At 35.3% G+C, this 14,370-nt stretch overlaps 1 protein-coding gene across 2 annotated transcripts in view; it reads left to right on the top strand.

Moving 5' to 3' along the window:
* Window positions 1–14,370, top strand: part of LOC111140904 (solute carrier family 12 member 2) — a 107,057-nt gene that overhangs the window by 51,129 nt on the left and 41,558 nt on the right. For both annotated transcript variants that reach the window (XM_022493158.1, XM_022493159.1), the window contains exons 7-10: window positions 1,798–1,906; window positions 4,520–4,647; window positions 4,745–4,829; window positions 8,823–8,974. In XM_022493158.1, coding sequence (XP_022348866.1) covers window positions 1,798–1,906; window positions 4,520–4,647; window positions 4,745–4,829; window positions 8,823–8,974 — 474 coding nt within the window. The remainder of the gene's footprint in view (window positions 1–1,797; window positions 1,907–4,519; window positions 4,648–4,744; window positions 4,830–8,822; window positions 8,975–14,370) is intronic.

Below are 14,370 nucleotides of genomic sequence, written 5' to 3'. Positions count from 1 at the left end.
AACTTTTAGAGCTTTTGTTTAGGGACTACTCTAAAGTGTGGTAATATTTTTAGATTTTAAATATCCTTAAGTGGCCATTTTCAGGGAAGTTTATGTATCAGGTTATTTTCTATCGACAAGGCAGGGAATGTTCAAAGATAACAGTCAGTCTAAGCATCCACTTAAATACAGTACTTTCTGACTTTGGACATCCTGCCCCCTCTCTCCCCTCCCTCTTTTCCCCTCCCCTCCCTTAATCTTGATTGAAGTTATTTAGAATCACTCAGGTCAATATGTCTGGTAGCCCAAATTAAACTCTTGGCTTTGTAATTTAACAGTTCAATTTCAAAAATAAATACAGGGGTAATAAATGTCAAGTTAGTGCCTGTAAGAGATTAGAGAAGCTCATCTCGCTCCTTGCTGTTGATGTCTCAGAAATCATGGCTACCAAAGCCAGGACTGCTGTTTCTGGGAAAAGTTGCTGAAGTCACATGTTAATAACTTGTAGGCAGAGCACCTGGCATTATTTCTTTATCTCTGAGAGAATATTCTTCAGTACAGCTGTTTTCCTGACTGGTGCGTGTCCACATGGATCTGCTGAGGATCTCCAAGTCCCCTCTAGGAGTCATGTTTCCTTTTATAAATCATGTAAGATCATATATTTCTGCTATATATGAGCCATAATAATATTTATCATATCAAAAATTAGGCAATTTGGAAAGAATAATTTTCCCAAGGTTGTTTTTTTAAGTCATTAGTATATAATTAAATCATTTACTTATACTTTTAACCATTTGACTTAACTGAAAAGAATAGAATTTCATCCTACATAGGACAGAATGAGCACTTAAGCAGTTTTTATTTCCATGGATGACACAGGTTTTCATGAGTATCTGCCTAACTTTATTGGGAGGTGAAGAGTGGAAGCGGAGAGGTGGGGGAATATGGCAAAATAGTGAAAGGAGTCAAATGTATAAAATTGCTGTTATCAAATAAATCTCAGAGGGATGTAGTGTACAGCATGGTGACTAGAGTTAATACTATACTGCATATTTAAAAGTTGCATTTTAAAAAGAGTAGATCTTAAAAGTTTTCATCACAAGAAAAACAATTTTTAAATTATGTATGGTCCTGGATATTAACTAGACTTATTGGGGTGATCACTTTACAATTACATGTGTATAAATATTGAATTGTTATGTGGTACACCAGAAACTGATAGATTGTTACATGTCAGTTATATGTCACTGAAACAAAACAAAACGAGTGTAGGAGGAAAGATGGAAGTTCTCATAGATTGTTCCTTCCAGTCCCATTGCTACTTCAGTCTTCCTTCTGGATATTGTCTTTTTCTTTCTGTATTTTTTTCTTCTTTTCCTGTGGCTGTCAGACATTCAACATTGTGCTTGGACCTGGTGTAAAACTTGTTTTTGTAGCAAATGAGTTCCCCATGTCAAGATTGTACTTCCATTGGAGGGGACCGTAAATAATGGTAAAGGATGCAAAGCCTGCAGAGTTGTGGAATTTATAGTGCTTTATGATTTGTGTGGTGGCATGCACATCTTGAATTCATTTCAGAAATATTTGGCATGATCCTACTTACACTATCCATTTTTCCCCTGGTATATTGAACATTTTAGGATAGTTCTTTAAAGATCGCTCATATAGTATAAGTTTATTGAATGCCTCAAAAACCTTTTTGAGGCACTGGGAAAACAAGACAAATCCCTTCAGTCACAGAAGTTATATGGTAATGAAACTCAATCAGTGTAGAGACATGAGAGATTTGATTTTGATTTTTCATGTTTAAAATTCCAGGCTCAGATTGTTCTTTTGGTGATTCTCCTACTTGCGATTGCTGATTTCGTCATAGGAACATTTATCCCATTGGAGAGCAAGAAGCCCAAAGGTTTCTTTGGTTATAAATGTAAGTAAAAAAAATATAGACTGTCCTTTTGACATTTTTTTTTACTATATTTTGTGCATGTTACAGCATTTTACTAGTAAATAAAGATAATACACTGTAGATAATTTGTAATATAATTGCTCTTGGTGGAGTGACTCACACTAATTAACAATCCAATTTAGTGTTGTCTCTGTTAATGTATGTTATGATCAGAGTAAAATACTACTTTTATTTACGTCTTCCATTTTTCATTCTTAGCATCAAAAGATGTTAGAATTTAGAAAAATTAGTGCTCCTGAGGAAAGGTGTCTTTGTTCTCTGCCATTTTAGGAGTTTGTGACTAAAATGGTGACTTTTATGCTCATGTGGCTTTTTCATTCTGTTAGCTGTATTTCAACACAACAGTCTAAACATGCCTATACCTATGAAGGAAACACTCATGGTATAATGGCCACTTCGGTTATTTGACAGTTTTACATCATACATTGTGAGGATTTTCTACAGTTTTAATCTTTGTGACCGTTTTCATTCTGCTTCTAATTGTCCCTGCTGGTGAAATTTACTTGCATTTTTTATTTCCTTAAGTCTCTCTATTTGTCACCCCGTCACCATCCCCTGCTCTCCACCTAATGGAACCAGTCTGCACCTGCATCTGCACAGGGTGAAATGGCGCCAGGAAGAACATTTGTATTAGCGTCAGAGAGGTTTACCACTTAGGGTAATAGATGTGTCTTCAGGTGACCAAAACTACTCAAGAAACTCCTTGTTTTGAAGCCCTGGAAGAAGAGGCCTAACTGTGATACTCCCTAGTCATTCAGCCCAGAGCAACTCTTACAGATCTATGAAAAGATACAGGATGTATTTCAGTGCATTTCTTCCTTCACAAAGTCTTACTAGGGAAAAAAAAAATCAGGCGACCCAAACTGTGGGTCCTAGAGATCTAGTTGGTTTACATTTGGGTGTATACTTACTAATCTTTTGGCTCACTGGTAACAACATGCAGTACTTCATTATTTGTGAGTGGCACTGGTTTGGTTCTCTCAGACACTGATTTAGTTGCATGGTTAGTTTTCTGATAGGAATTGTTCAAGGTTTCTCCCTTAACCAGTGACACTCATCCATTGTTTGTGCCTACTGGTCCTGGGTTGATAATGTGATACCTGTTTTTACTACTACTGCTCATGCCTACTTCTTCTTCTTCTTCTTTTTTTTTTTTTAAGATTTTATTTATTTATTTGACAGAGAGAGAGATCACAGGTCGGCAGAGAGGCAGGCAGAGAGATAGGGGGAAGCAGGATCCCTGCTGAGCAGAGAGCCCAATGCGGGGCTCAATCCCAGGACCCTGAGATCATGACCTGAGCCAAAGGCAGAGGCTTAACCCACTGAGCCACCCAGGTTCTCCTGCTTGTGCCTACTTCTAAAAGGGACTTTAAATTCCTGATTTTCTGGATTGGGGGAAAAGGTGTTGATTAGCCATGCCAGAAGTGAAAGTTAATAGCATCCCTTAGGTAGATATATTTTCACATTTTGTGCTTCCATAAATTATATTTGTGACATTTCTTGTCCTTACAAGTGATTTCTTACTTAAAATTTTTTATATTATAATTTTTTTAACATTTCTTTTTACAACCTTATTTCTAAAATAAATGTTAAAAATTCTAGGGGATGATTATTTCTACAAAATTCCTAGTAATTATATATTTTCTGTTTGTGACTTCCATTGATTTAAAAATAGCTGCAAATATCTGCTAAACCATGTTTTTCATTTCCTTCTTTTTTTTCCCAGATCCTTGGCCCCTTATAAAAGTATTGCATTATTACCTAGTACAGTAATAAATAATGTAAAAGTAGCATATCTGGGATTTTTCTCAGTCTGAAATAAATAAATCTAAATATACTTCAGAATGTGACTTTTCTTTTTTGGTGATTGATATTGCTTTGCTGCCTTGTCATTCATTTTACTAAGGTAGTAAGATGCTTAATGGTTCCAGTAGAAGACCCTGGTGCATGGTAGTTACTCAGATGATGGATAAGTGGATGGATGACAGTAAACTGGTTGTTTCAGTGTCACGGCCCATCAGAATAGAAGGAAATAGTAAGACTAGTTGAAGCATTCATTATTGTTAAAATGGAAAGGGACTTTAACTAGTTTGCCTTAGCTAAGATTATATGGAAGCCTGATGAATAATTCAGCATTAAAAATTAAGCAGGTCACCACAAGGAAAGAGAAAACTATACAGATAGTATATAAGTTAGATATAAGGGAAAAAAAAGGGTACAGATTAGTATGATGTTTTTTATTTTCCTACCTCCTTTCCTGTCTCTTTTACTGACCCCAGACGTTGAGAAGTTTATCCATGCTTTGACTGACCTTTGTACTAGTGATAACAATCAAGTTAAAAGTGCTTGAAACATAATTATTAAGATACACAAAATAGTAGGCATGACCCAGGTCAAATCATCATTTTGATTATTAACTGCTCCCTCATAAAGGAAAACAGGCAATGCCCTGCTTCTACTAGGAAATGGTCAAGAATTTACCAGGTACTTGAACTTGAATACTTACACTTGACCTAAATTATAAGAGTCTAATCTGCTGTCCATTAATTGCCAAAGATATTTTGTTCTCCACAGCTGAAATATTTAATGAGAACTTTGGACCAGATTTTCGAGAGGAAGAAACTTTCTTTTCTGTATTTGCCATCTTTTTTCCTGCTGCAACTGGTATTCTTGCTGGAGCAAATATCTCAGGTGATCTTGCAGTAAGTATTACGAAGTACTGTATCCATTCTGTATTAAAAATGGTATATATATATTTATTTTTAAAGGTAGACTTAAATTTTTTTTCTTGTCTTCTAGGATCCTCAGTCAGCCATACCCAAAGGAACACTTTTAGCCATTTTAATTACTACGGTGGTTTACATAGGAATTGCAGTATCTGTAGGTAAATAGCCTTCCATTTCTCTTTCAGAAATTTCATGATTCATACTTTAAATATTTATTTCCATGATACTGTATTTCTAACTTTTAATTGCAGAAATATTTCAATAAAAAGATTAAGAGTTGCGGGGTGCCTGGGTGGCTCAGTGGGTTAAAGCCTCTGCTTTCAATTCAGGTCATGATCCCAGGGTCCTGGGATAGAGCCCCCCCCCCCACCAAATAGGGCTCCCTGCTCAGCGGGGAGCCTGCTTCCTCCTCTCACTCACTCTCTGCCAGCCTCTCTGCCTACTTGTGATCTCTGTCTGTCAAATAAATAAATAAAATCTTAAAAAAAAAAAAAAAGATTAAGAGTTGCATGTTTTAATTCAGAAAGAGTTTTAAGTAAACTACTAGTGGTTTTACAGATACTACCTAAACCCCCAGATGCCTTAGTGGTTTTTACTGTAGGATCTTTATGAATTAAAGTAAATTAAAAATTATGTAAACTCTTCTTGGCAAACTCTTAAATTTGATTTTGCTACAATTTATAAAAAATACACTTCATGTAGTAGAAGTAAATGCATTCTACTCTGTGATCTTTATAAAATTTTTAATATTTTTGTTTATGGTGGTTATTTTGTATTGCGTGTTAATCTTACTATGTATGAAGATTGTTTGAAGACATTTAAGCAACGTTTGGTGTTTTTTACCAAAAAAAACTGATTTTGATAAACAGGGTAATCTATATTGAATGAAAAGTGTTACTTAAGTCTTAACTAAATTGAATGAACCTGTTTTCAACTTTTTATTATATTCATGAAATCATAGCATTTTAAATGAACTGGAAAGGACTTAAGTGGTCAGCCAGTCTCTAAATCACTGTTGTACACATGAAGAAATGAAAGCTTAGTGATTCCTTACCAAAGATAACTCACACTTGATTTAAAGAATTGTTTCCCAGCAAAGAGGGCTTTTATTTTGTCCTTTAGTCAATTCTTTAAAGACTCTTAGTAAAGTAGTTTCTTTAGCTGAAATGTTCCCAAGAAAAAGTATTGATTTACATATAATTTACTTGCAGTGACTATAGATAAAAAATTTTTTTAAAGATTTTATTTATTTATTTGAGAGAGAAAGTGAGCTAGAGAGAAGAGAGCATGAGCGGGGGGAGGAGCAGAGGGAGAGGGAGAAGCAAACTCCCTGCTGAGCAGGGAGTGCAGGACTGCACCCCAGGACCCTGATTCATGACCTGAGCTGAAGGCAGACGCCTGGACTGAGCTACCAGGCACCCCTATTTATTCTTGCAGTCCATAGGTAGATCTCTGAAATTCATTTAGAAACAAAAATCATATATGTGTGTGTGTGTATATATATATATATATATATATATATATATATATATATATATATACATACACACATATGTATGTATATGTTTTTATATTTATATATTTTATATACTATATAAATAAATATATATTTATAAAATATATTTTTATATTTATATATATATATAAGCTTAGCAAAAACATTTTCATGTTCCCCTAAAAGTTCCTGGCTCAGGAAAATTTAGTTCTAATTTAAAGATTGATACAGCTGATTATGTTTCAAATCGGAAAATAATTAGTTAAACCAAATAAATGTTTTCTGTTTGTATCTGACTCTCTGGCTGCGAGCTGTCATACTTAATTCATTCTGTCCATACTAGACCTTGGAGCAGTAGGAGTAGCCCTTCCTCCCTGACAATCAGGAGTGGGGCCAGTATCTACAACAGTGGATGTGTAACTCATTCAGAGTAAGGGAACCTCTTTTCCCCCAGTCACCTGCAATGTAGAACATTAGAGTAGGAAACACATAAGAGCATTGCTGCTGTAGGGTAGACAGGGCTCTTTTCTCCCCTCACCCCAGATGGTTTCACAAGTACCTTCTAAACACTGCTCCAAAAGTTAGATGAAGAAATTCAGAAAGAAAAAAACTTGATACAGTGTGTCTGGTCATTAAAATATTCCCCTTTCAAACTTAACTTTCTGTTTGTTGCTCACTTTTGGCTGCAATGTTTAAAATTTTTACCTCCTATATGATGAGACAGGACTATAAAAGTGCCTCCAATGTCTAAGGAATGCTACTTACTAATAGTTACACATCATATATTGTTCCAAATAACCAAGTGCTTTTTTCCAAGAAAACTTTTTAAATGTCATGTCATAATATGGAAGTTTATATTTTACACAAAAGTAGACTTTTTTCTTTTTTAAAAATTTTTATTTTTTTAATTTCTTTTCAGTGTTCCAGAATTCATTGTTTATTTATTTTCAGCATAACAGTATTCATTGTTTTTGCACCACACCCAGTGCTTCATGCAATCTGTGCCCTCTCTAATACCCACCACCTGGTTCCCCCAACCTCCCACGCCCCATCCCTTCAAACCCCTCAGATTGTTTTTCAGAGTCCATAGTCTCTCATGGTTCACCTCCCCTTCCAATTTCCCCCAACTCCCTTCTCCTCTCTAACTCCCCTTGTCCTCCATGCTATTTGTTATGCTCCACAAATAAGTGAAACCATATGATAATTGACTCTCTCTGCTTGACTTATTATGCACCATACCCAGTGCTCCATGCAATACGTGCCCTCCATAATACCCACCACCAGGCTCACCCAACATCCCATCCCCCTCCCCTCCAAAACCCTCAGTTAATTCCTCAGAGTCCACAGTCTCTCATGGTTCATCTCCCCCTCCAACTTCCCCCAACTCCCTTCTCCTCTCTATCTCCTCATGTCCTCCGTGTTATTCCTTATGCTCCACAAATAAGTGAAACCATATGATAATTGACCCTCTCTGCTTGACTTATTTAACTCAGCATAATCTCTTCCAGTCCTGTCCATGTTGATACAAAAGTTGGGTATTCATATTTTCTGATGGAGGCATAATACTCCATAGTATATATGGACCACATCTTCTTTATCCATTCTTCCGTTGAAGGGTATCTTGGTTCTTTCCACTGTGGTTCTTTCCATTGTTGGGGTACAGATGGCCCTTCTTTTCACTACATCTGTATCTTTGAGGTAAATACCCAGTAGTGCAATTGCAGGGTCATAGGGAAGCTCTATTTTTAATTTCTTAAGGAATCTCCACACTGTTTTCCAAAGTGGCTGCACCAACTTGCATTCCCACCAACAGTGTAAGAGGGTTCCCCTTTCTCCTCATCCTCTCCAACACATGTTGTTTACTGTCTTGTTAATTTTGGCCATTCTAACTGGTATAAGGTGGTATCTCAATGTGGCTTTGATTTGGATCGCCCTGATGGCTAGTGATGATGAACATTTTTTCATGTGTCTGTTAGCCATTTGCATGCCTTCATTGGAGAAGTTAGACTGCTTTTTCTAATGAACCATCACCTACTTTCAACAAAGTTATCAAGGAATAGAAATATATGGTTAATACTGATTCACCTGTACCCATTCCTCCTGCCTCATGGGTTATTTTTAAGCAAATCTCGGCTATCACACACTGTCTTATTATCAGGATAGACTTACTTGAGCCTAAGGTTTAAATAGAATTATAATTCATTTATGTTAAAATTGTTTCCCTTCACAGAAGATTGATATTACCTGAAGTCTGATCTTTGGCATGTTTCACATATTAAATACTTGGAGTACAGGAAAACATTTCTACCATCTAGAACTCTTCCAACATAGTGTTTTATATTTGCTTAACCAAACAGTTTTGCTCATTACCATTTTCCAAAGTTATATGTGTGGGGTTTTTAAGTGTGCATGTGTGAGATACTAGTTTGTAAGATTTTGTTTCACTACTTAAATATTTGGAGCCATGATGCTATTCCAATTGTTTCAGGTAAATCTACTTAAACTGTTAATGCTATATGTAAATGCTAAAAATGTAAATACTGTTAACCAGTTCATGTTCAGTCAGTACCATAAATTCCTTTATGGACATATGTAATTTTGAAATGAATATAAGTTTTAGTTATATTGCTTGTTCTTATTGTCCCTTGTCCTTCAGGTTCTTGTGTTGTTCGAGATGCCACTGGGAATGTTAATGACACTATTGTAACAGAGCTAACAAACTGTACTTCTGCAGCCTGCAAATTAAACTTTGACTTTTCATCTTGTGAAAGCAATCCTTGTTACTATGGCCTAATGAACAATTTCCAGGTGAGCCTCATATTTCTATTCTGCTGACATTGTATACCTAGACGTCAGGCTGCTGTCAAACCTGAGCATTCAGAGTACAGCGCTCACTTAGAAGGGAGGACCATTGTAGGACCATTGTTACTTTTTACTCAGATAGCTGTTTGAAAAGTCTGTCAATGAGTAATTGGGCAAATAGATAAGTAATTTAAAGGGTAAAATCTGAAGCTGTTCAAGAGCTAAAGGACTCACGAGGGTAACACTTTGATGATCATTTGTAATATATGTAGTGAATAGATTCATAAAGCAAGGAAGCATCTCACATGTGGTCATACTTGTTGGGTCTATATCTGGGTTCTCTGATCTCTTCTTTGGCATTTTCATCTGTCAATCCACCAGTACCATCCATTCTTGTTAAGAGTAGTTACATGGTAAGTCTTAAGTCAAATACATCGATTCCTCCCACTTTATCCTTTTTCAGAATTGTTTCAGCTATTTTAGTTCCTTTTGCTTTTTCACATAAATTGTAGAATGATGTTTATCTACAAAAAGTCTTAAGTGGATTTTTGATAGGAACATATTAAACTTGTGTTTCAATTTGGGGAGAATTGACATGTTCACTTTGTTGAGTGTTCTAATCCATGAACCCAGTATATTTCTCCATTTATGTAGATCTTCTTTGATTTCTTTCATCAGTGTTGTATAGTTTTCAGAATACGAGTACTTGCTCAACGTGTTTGTTAGATTTATACCTAAGTATACCTAAGTATTATACCTAAGTATTTATACCTAAGTATTATTTTGAGTATTTTATTATTTTTAAAAAGATCTTCTTGTAAGTAATCTCCACACACAATGTGGGGCTTGAACTCACAACCCTGAGATCAAGAGTTGCATGTTCCACTCAATGAACCAGCCAGGCCACCCTTTAAGTATTTTAAGTGAGTACTGCACTCAATGAAATGAGTTGAGTTTCTAATTTGTGGTGTCTTCATAACTGCTTTATATAATGAATTCCCTTTTAAGAAAGATTGGTGAGTATCAATAGTGTTATTAGGTAAGGCCCATGTACTCATGCTGTGCTAAACTCCCATTGAACAGTAGAATAAAATTCTTAATGCATGCTTGAAAGTTTGTGACCTTTTAAAACATATGAGCTATACAAAACATAATACAATTTGTCCAGTATTTAGAGAATATCAGTCCTTTTTATTATTACCTGTATAAGGTTCTGAAAGTGAAATGAAATTTTTGTAACATTTATAGGTTTTTACAGAGAAGATTATACTGATTCAGAGTGAAAACTAAAAATTTTGATTCTAGTGTTTTTACAGTTTAGTGTAAACATAAACAGAGTAACTGAGAGTTCACTATATTTTAGAACAATATACATTTTATATAGAATACTTAAATTTTGTAATAAATTTGTGACTTAAATTTTTAATGGCAGTATTTTTTTATTTTGTGTTTTAAGCAATTGACTACATTTTCAGTGGTTATAAATATTGAACCCAATTATGTAAGAGAAGTTTGTTTGTTCTAGTCACAAGACTAGGCATAGTTGTAGGAATGAAAGAAAGTATTCATATCCAGCTAATGATTCAGGCCAGTTCTGACATTGATATTGTGTATGAAAAGCGCAAATGTTGATCTCTGCCCAGTGACTAAAAATGCCAATCAGATTTCTGTGTTGTTGCCTTAAAATACAAAAGTGTGTTGTCTTTATCAAGTCTGGTATGGACTCATGAAACCAAAGAGGAGTTTGGTTTACATAAAGCTGCTTTTCTAATACAATTAAATAAATTTTTAAAATAATTTTTAAGTGCTTTGTAAAGTAAAACTAATTTGGAAAAAAATCCTGTAAAAATGCAAATTGCTTGTCATTTGAAGAATGAGGAATGGCGAATAGATGTATCTGAGGAGGCTGTAAGTTGGAATCTAATCATGAAGTCTATACAAAGCCACATTTGATCACACTGTTTTGCATGTAATTGACTTTTCATACTTCAGGAGGAAAAGTGATTTGGATCGCCTTACTTCTCTTAATTTTTTTTTTTATTTTACAATATGCTTTTCAAGTTATGTTCAATTTTTTTTTAATTTTTATTTTTCATATATAATCTTCATGTTTCTGAATATAGTTCTATATTTTAATGTCATCTGAAACCTGACTATTAAGCTTTATTGCTCAATAAAGTGTGAGCTTCTTTGCTCTATCAGTCAAAACCCTTCATACCCAGACTTACATCGCCCTGCCTTCTATCCATACTGAACTTGAGGGGTTACATGTTTGTGAACATACACATGCATATGTGTTTAACTCACTCTCTTAGGGTTGTTTTGTTTTGTTTTGTTTTGTTTCGGTGCTTCACTCTGCTGGAAATGCACCTGCTTTTTTCTTTACATTTGTCCAAATCTTCCTGCTTTCAAGGAGACCCATTTTCATGAAGATTTTCTAAATCACAAGTCATCCACACACACACATACCCCCACACAGACATGCCATGCAGAATCTTACCATTCATTTTACTTGCCACTTTTCTACCTTTTATTGGACTTCTGTCTTTTACCCCCCCTTATTAGAGAGACCTGTGTTTCTGTTATCTTTGTATTCTGAACAACACTGGTATTACCATTATTTACATTCATTATCATTATCTTTACTACTCATATTTTAACATTAAATGGTGGAAAATGCAGAGGTTATTAGGTAAATAAATAATTAGAAAACAGGAAACTTGGCAGATTTTAGAAGCATAGTGTTTAGAGATGATAAGCGTAGAGCATTATTTACCTCCATTCATGGAAGAAGAGATGATGTAATGGAAGAAGAAAAATGGAATTTTTACTCAAAACATGACAGATTAAATGTTACAGATACATATAATGCTTGTGGTGTCTGTTTTGCCTTAATCCAGCAATTTATCATATTCTCTGTTCCTTACTTTCTCTCTTCATTTATCTCCTGTCTTTGCACTCATCTTTGAGGTCATTATGTGTTTGATAAGTATATATAACAGAAATCAAGTCTGCTCCTTTTGATCTTGGTCCATCTTATGTGTCCTTTATAATCTCTTCCCTAAAGACAGGATTGGCAATGCTGATCTAGTATTAATAGCTGTGAAATACAGTGATTGTGAAAAACACATGGCATATAGCTAACCAAGTTGTTACTAAAGAGCTGAATAGAAAATGATCTTTTCAGGATTTTTTTTCTCCTTGAAATGCTTAGAGAGGACAATACTAATGTTCATTAAAACACTTTAATGTAGTTTTCATTTTTAACATTGAGTCTTTTGAAAGATACATGGGCGGATATTTAACAAGGTGGAATTATATACACTTATAACCACACTGATGCATTATGGCCAGGGATTGTGCCTGTAGTTAACTTTACATCTGGCTTAAAATATAAAATTATAGTCAAGTGTAAAATAGTCACTAATACCTTAACACCATATTTCCTTATCTCCTTGGTGTCAGTTGGCACATGGTCTCGGTCAATATAAATGAAAAGTAGGGATGCCTGGGTAGCTTATTTAGTTAAGTTTCCAGCTCTTGATTTTGGCTCAGGTCATGATTTGGGGGTTGTGAGATGGAGGCCTGTGTAGGGCTCCAAGGTGGGCATGGAAGCTGTTTAAGATTCTCTCTCCCTCTCCCCGTACCCCCACTTGGGCACGCACACTCTCTCTCTCAAATAAGTACTCTCGGTGATGGGTATTAAGGAGGGCACGGACTGCATGAAGTACTCGGTGTGGTGCATAAGCAATGAATCTTGGAACACTGAAAAATATAAAATTAAATTAAGATATTAAATTTAAAAAAAAGAGGGAAACTTCTCTACAGATAGAAATTTCCTTTATAATAAACGCAAATTTACTTTACCAAAGGGAAAAATACACACACACACACACAAGTAAGTATCTCCTAAGGAAGTAATAATGAATTTAGGTGATGGTCACTGTTTCACTGCTGGTGAAATTTTAATGGATGGGTCAAGATGGCAGTACCTGAATCTACCAGATGTATTTTCCACCTCAATTTTATTTTTTCACAGTTTTCAAAAATGTGAAGGGACAGTGCAGTGAATACCTGTATACCTACCCCTTCACTTAAAATTACTAGTTTCTATTTTACCCCATTGCTTTATCTTTGTATATATGTATATTCTTTTTCTCCTCAAACATATAAGAATAAATTATACATATCATAAAATGCCTATCAGAGTATTTGAAGTACTCTATATGAGTGTGGTATAGTTATCCCACTTAAGCAATTTAATGTTGATAAAATACTGTTACCGAAATATATTCCACCTTCATTTCCTCCACTTGTTTCAGTAATGTCTTTTTCAGTTATTTTTCTTATATCCAAGATACAATCTAGGTCATGCATGGCATTTAGTTATTATTTTAAAATCCTTTAATCTGGGACTTACCAGCCTGCCTGTTGTAATCTTCCAGGACACTGATATTTTAAAGAGTTTAGGCAGGTTACTTTGCATTTTGCCCCTGAGTTTGGATTTATCTGATTGTCGTGTCATGATCTAAGTGGTCAATCCATTTTTTTTTTTTTTAAACTTCAGTAGGGAAATGTTTGAACATGTACGAAGATCGAAAAGCAGTGTAATGTACCTAGCTAGCATACATTGTCCAGCTTTACCAGTCACCAGTGCTTGGCTGACTTTGTTTTATTTATAACTTCCTACTTCCCAGATTATGTGAAGACCAATCATAGATTTAGATCCTTTCAGGTAGAAATATTTCAACATTTAGGTCCAGTATTTAAGGTCTCTTTTTAAAAAATTTTTATTTATATATTTGAGAAAGAATGTGAGAGAGCATGAGAGGGGAGAAGGTCAGAAGGAGAACAGACTCCCTGCAGAGCTGGGAGTCCTGTGTGGGACTCCATCACGGGACTCCAGGATCATGACCTGAGCCGAAGGCAGTTGCTTAACCAACTGAGCCACCCTGGTGCCCTTAAGGTCTCTTTTTAAAAAGAAAAAACATAGCCACAGTACAGGTCTATTACCTTAACGAAAACAAAACCACAAACAGAAAGAACTACCTGACAGAAGTGTATTGTACCATCTTGAAATATTCCTGTCAGAAGACTTGGCTTCAGTCTGATGACCTATCAGTCGACTAGTTCTATCTAGTCTATCAGTTGACTAGAAATACAGAGGTGAGACCAGCAGGTTAAATAACACAAGTTGGAGGTGCAGTCAGCAAAATCCAGAGTGTGAGGCTTCTACAGGACAGTGACCCAAAAATAATAAAATGTAAAGGAAACAAACAGTGAACTCGTGGATTGAAAAAGACTTAAGAGACATATCAACCAAATTTAATGTGTAGTCCCTTTGTGAATCCTGATTGAAACAAACTATTTAAAAAGGCAAGAAAAGATGGACAGGTTGGGGG

Source organism: Enhydra lutris, unplaced genomic scaffold, assembly GCF_002288905.1.
Source record: "Enhydra lutris kenyoni isolate GAN:26980312 unplaced genomic scaffold, ASM228890v2 scaffoldscaffold5, whole genome shotgun sequence".
NCBI classification, from domain to species: domain Eukaryota; kingdom Metazoa; phylum Chordata; class Mammalia; order Carnivora; family Mustelidae; genus Enhydra; species Enhydra lutris.
The sequence above is the reverse complement of the archived record's forward strand: the minus strand, read 5'-3'. Positions and strand labels throughout refer to the sequence as shown.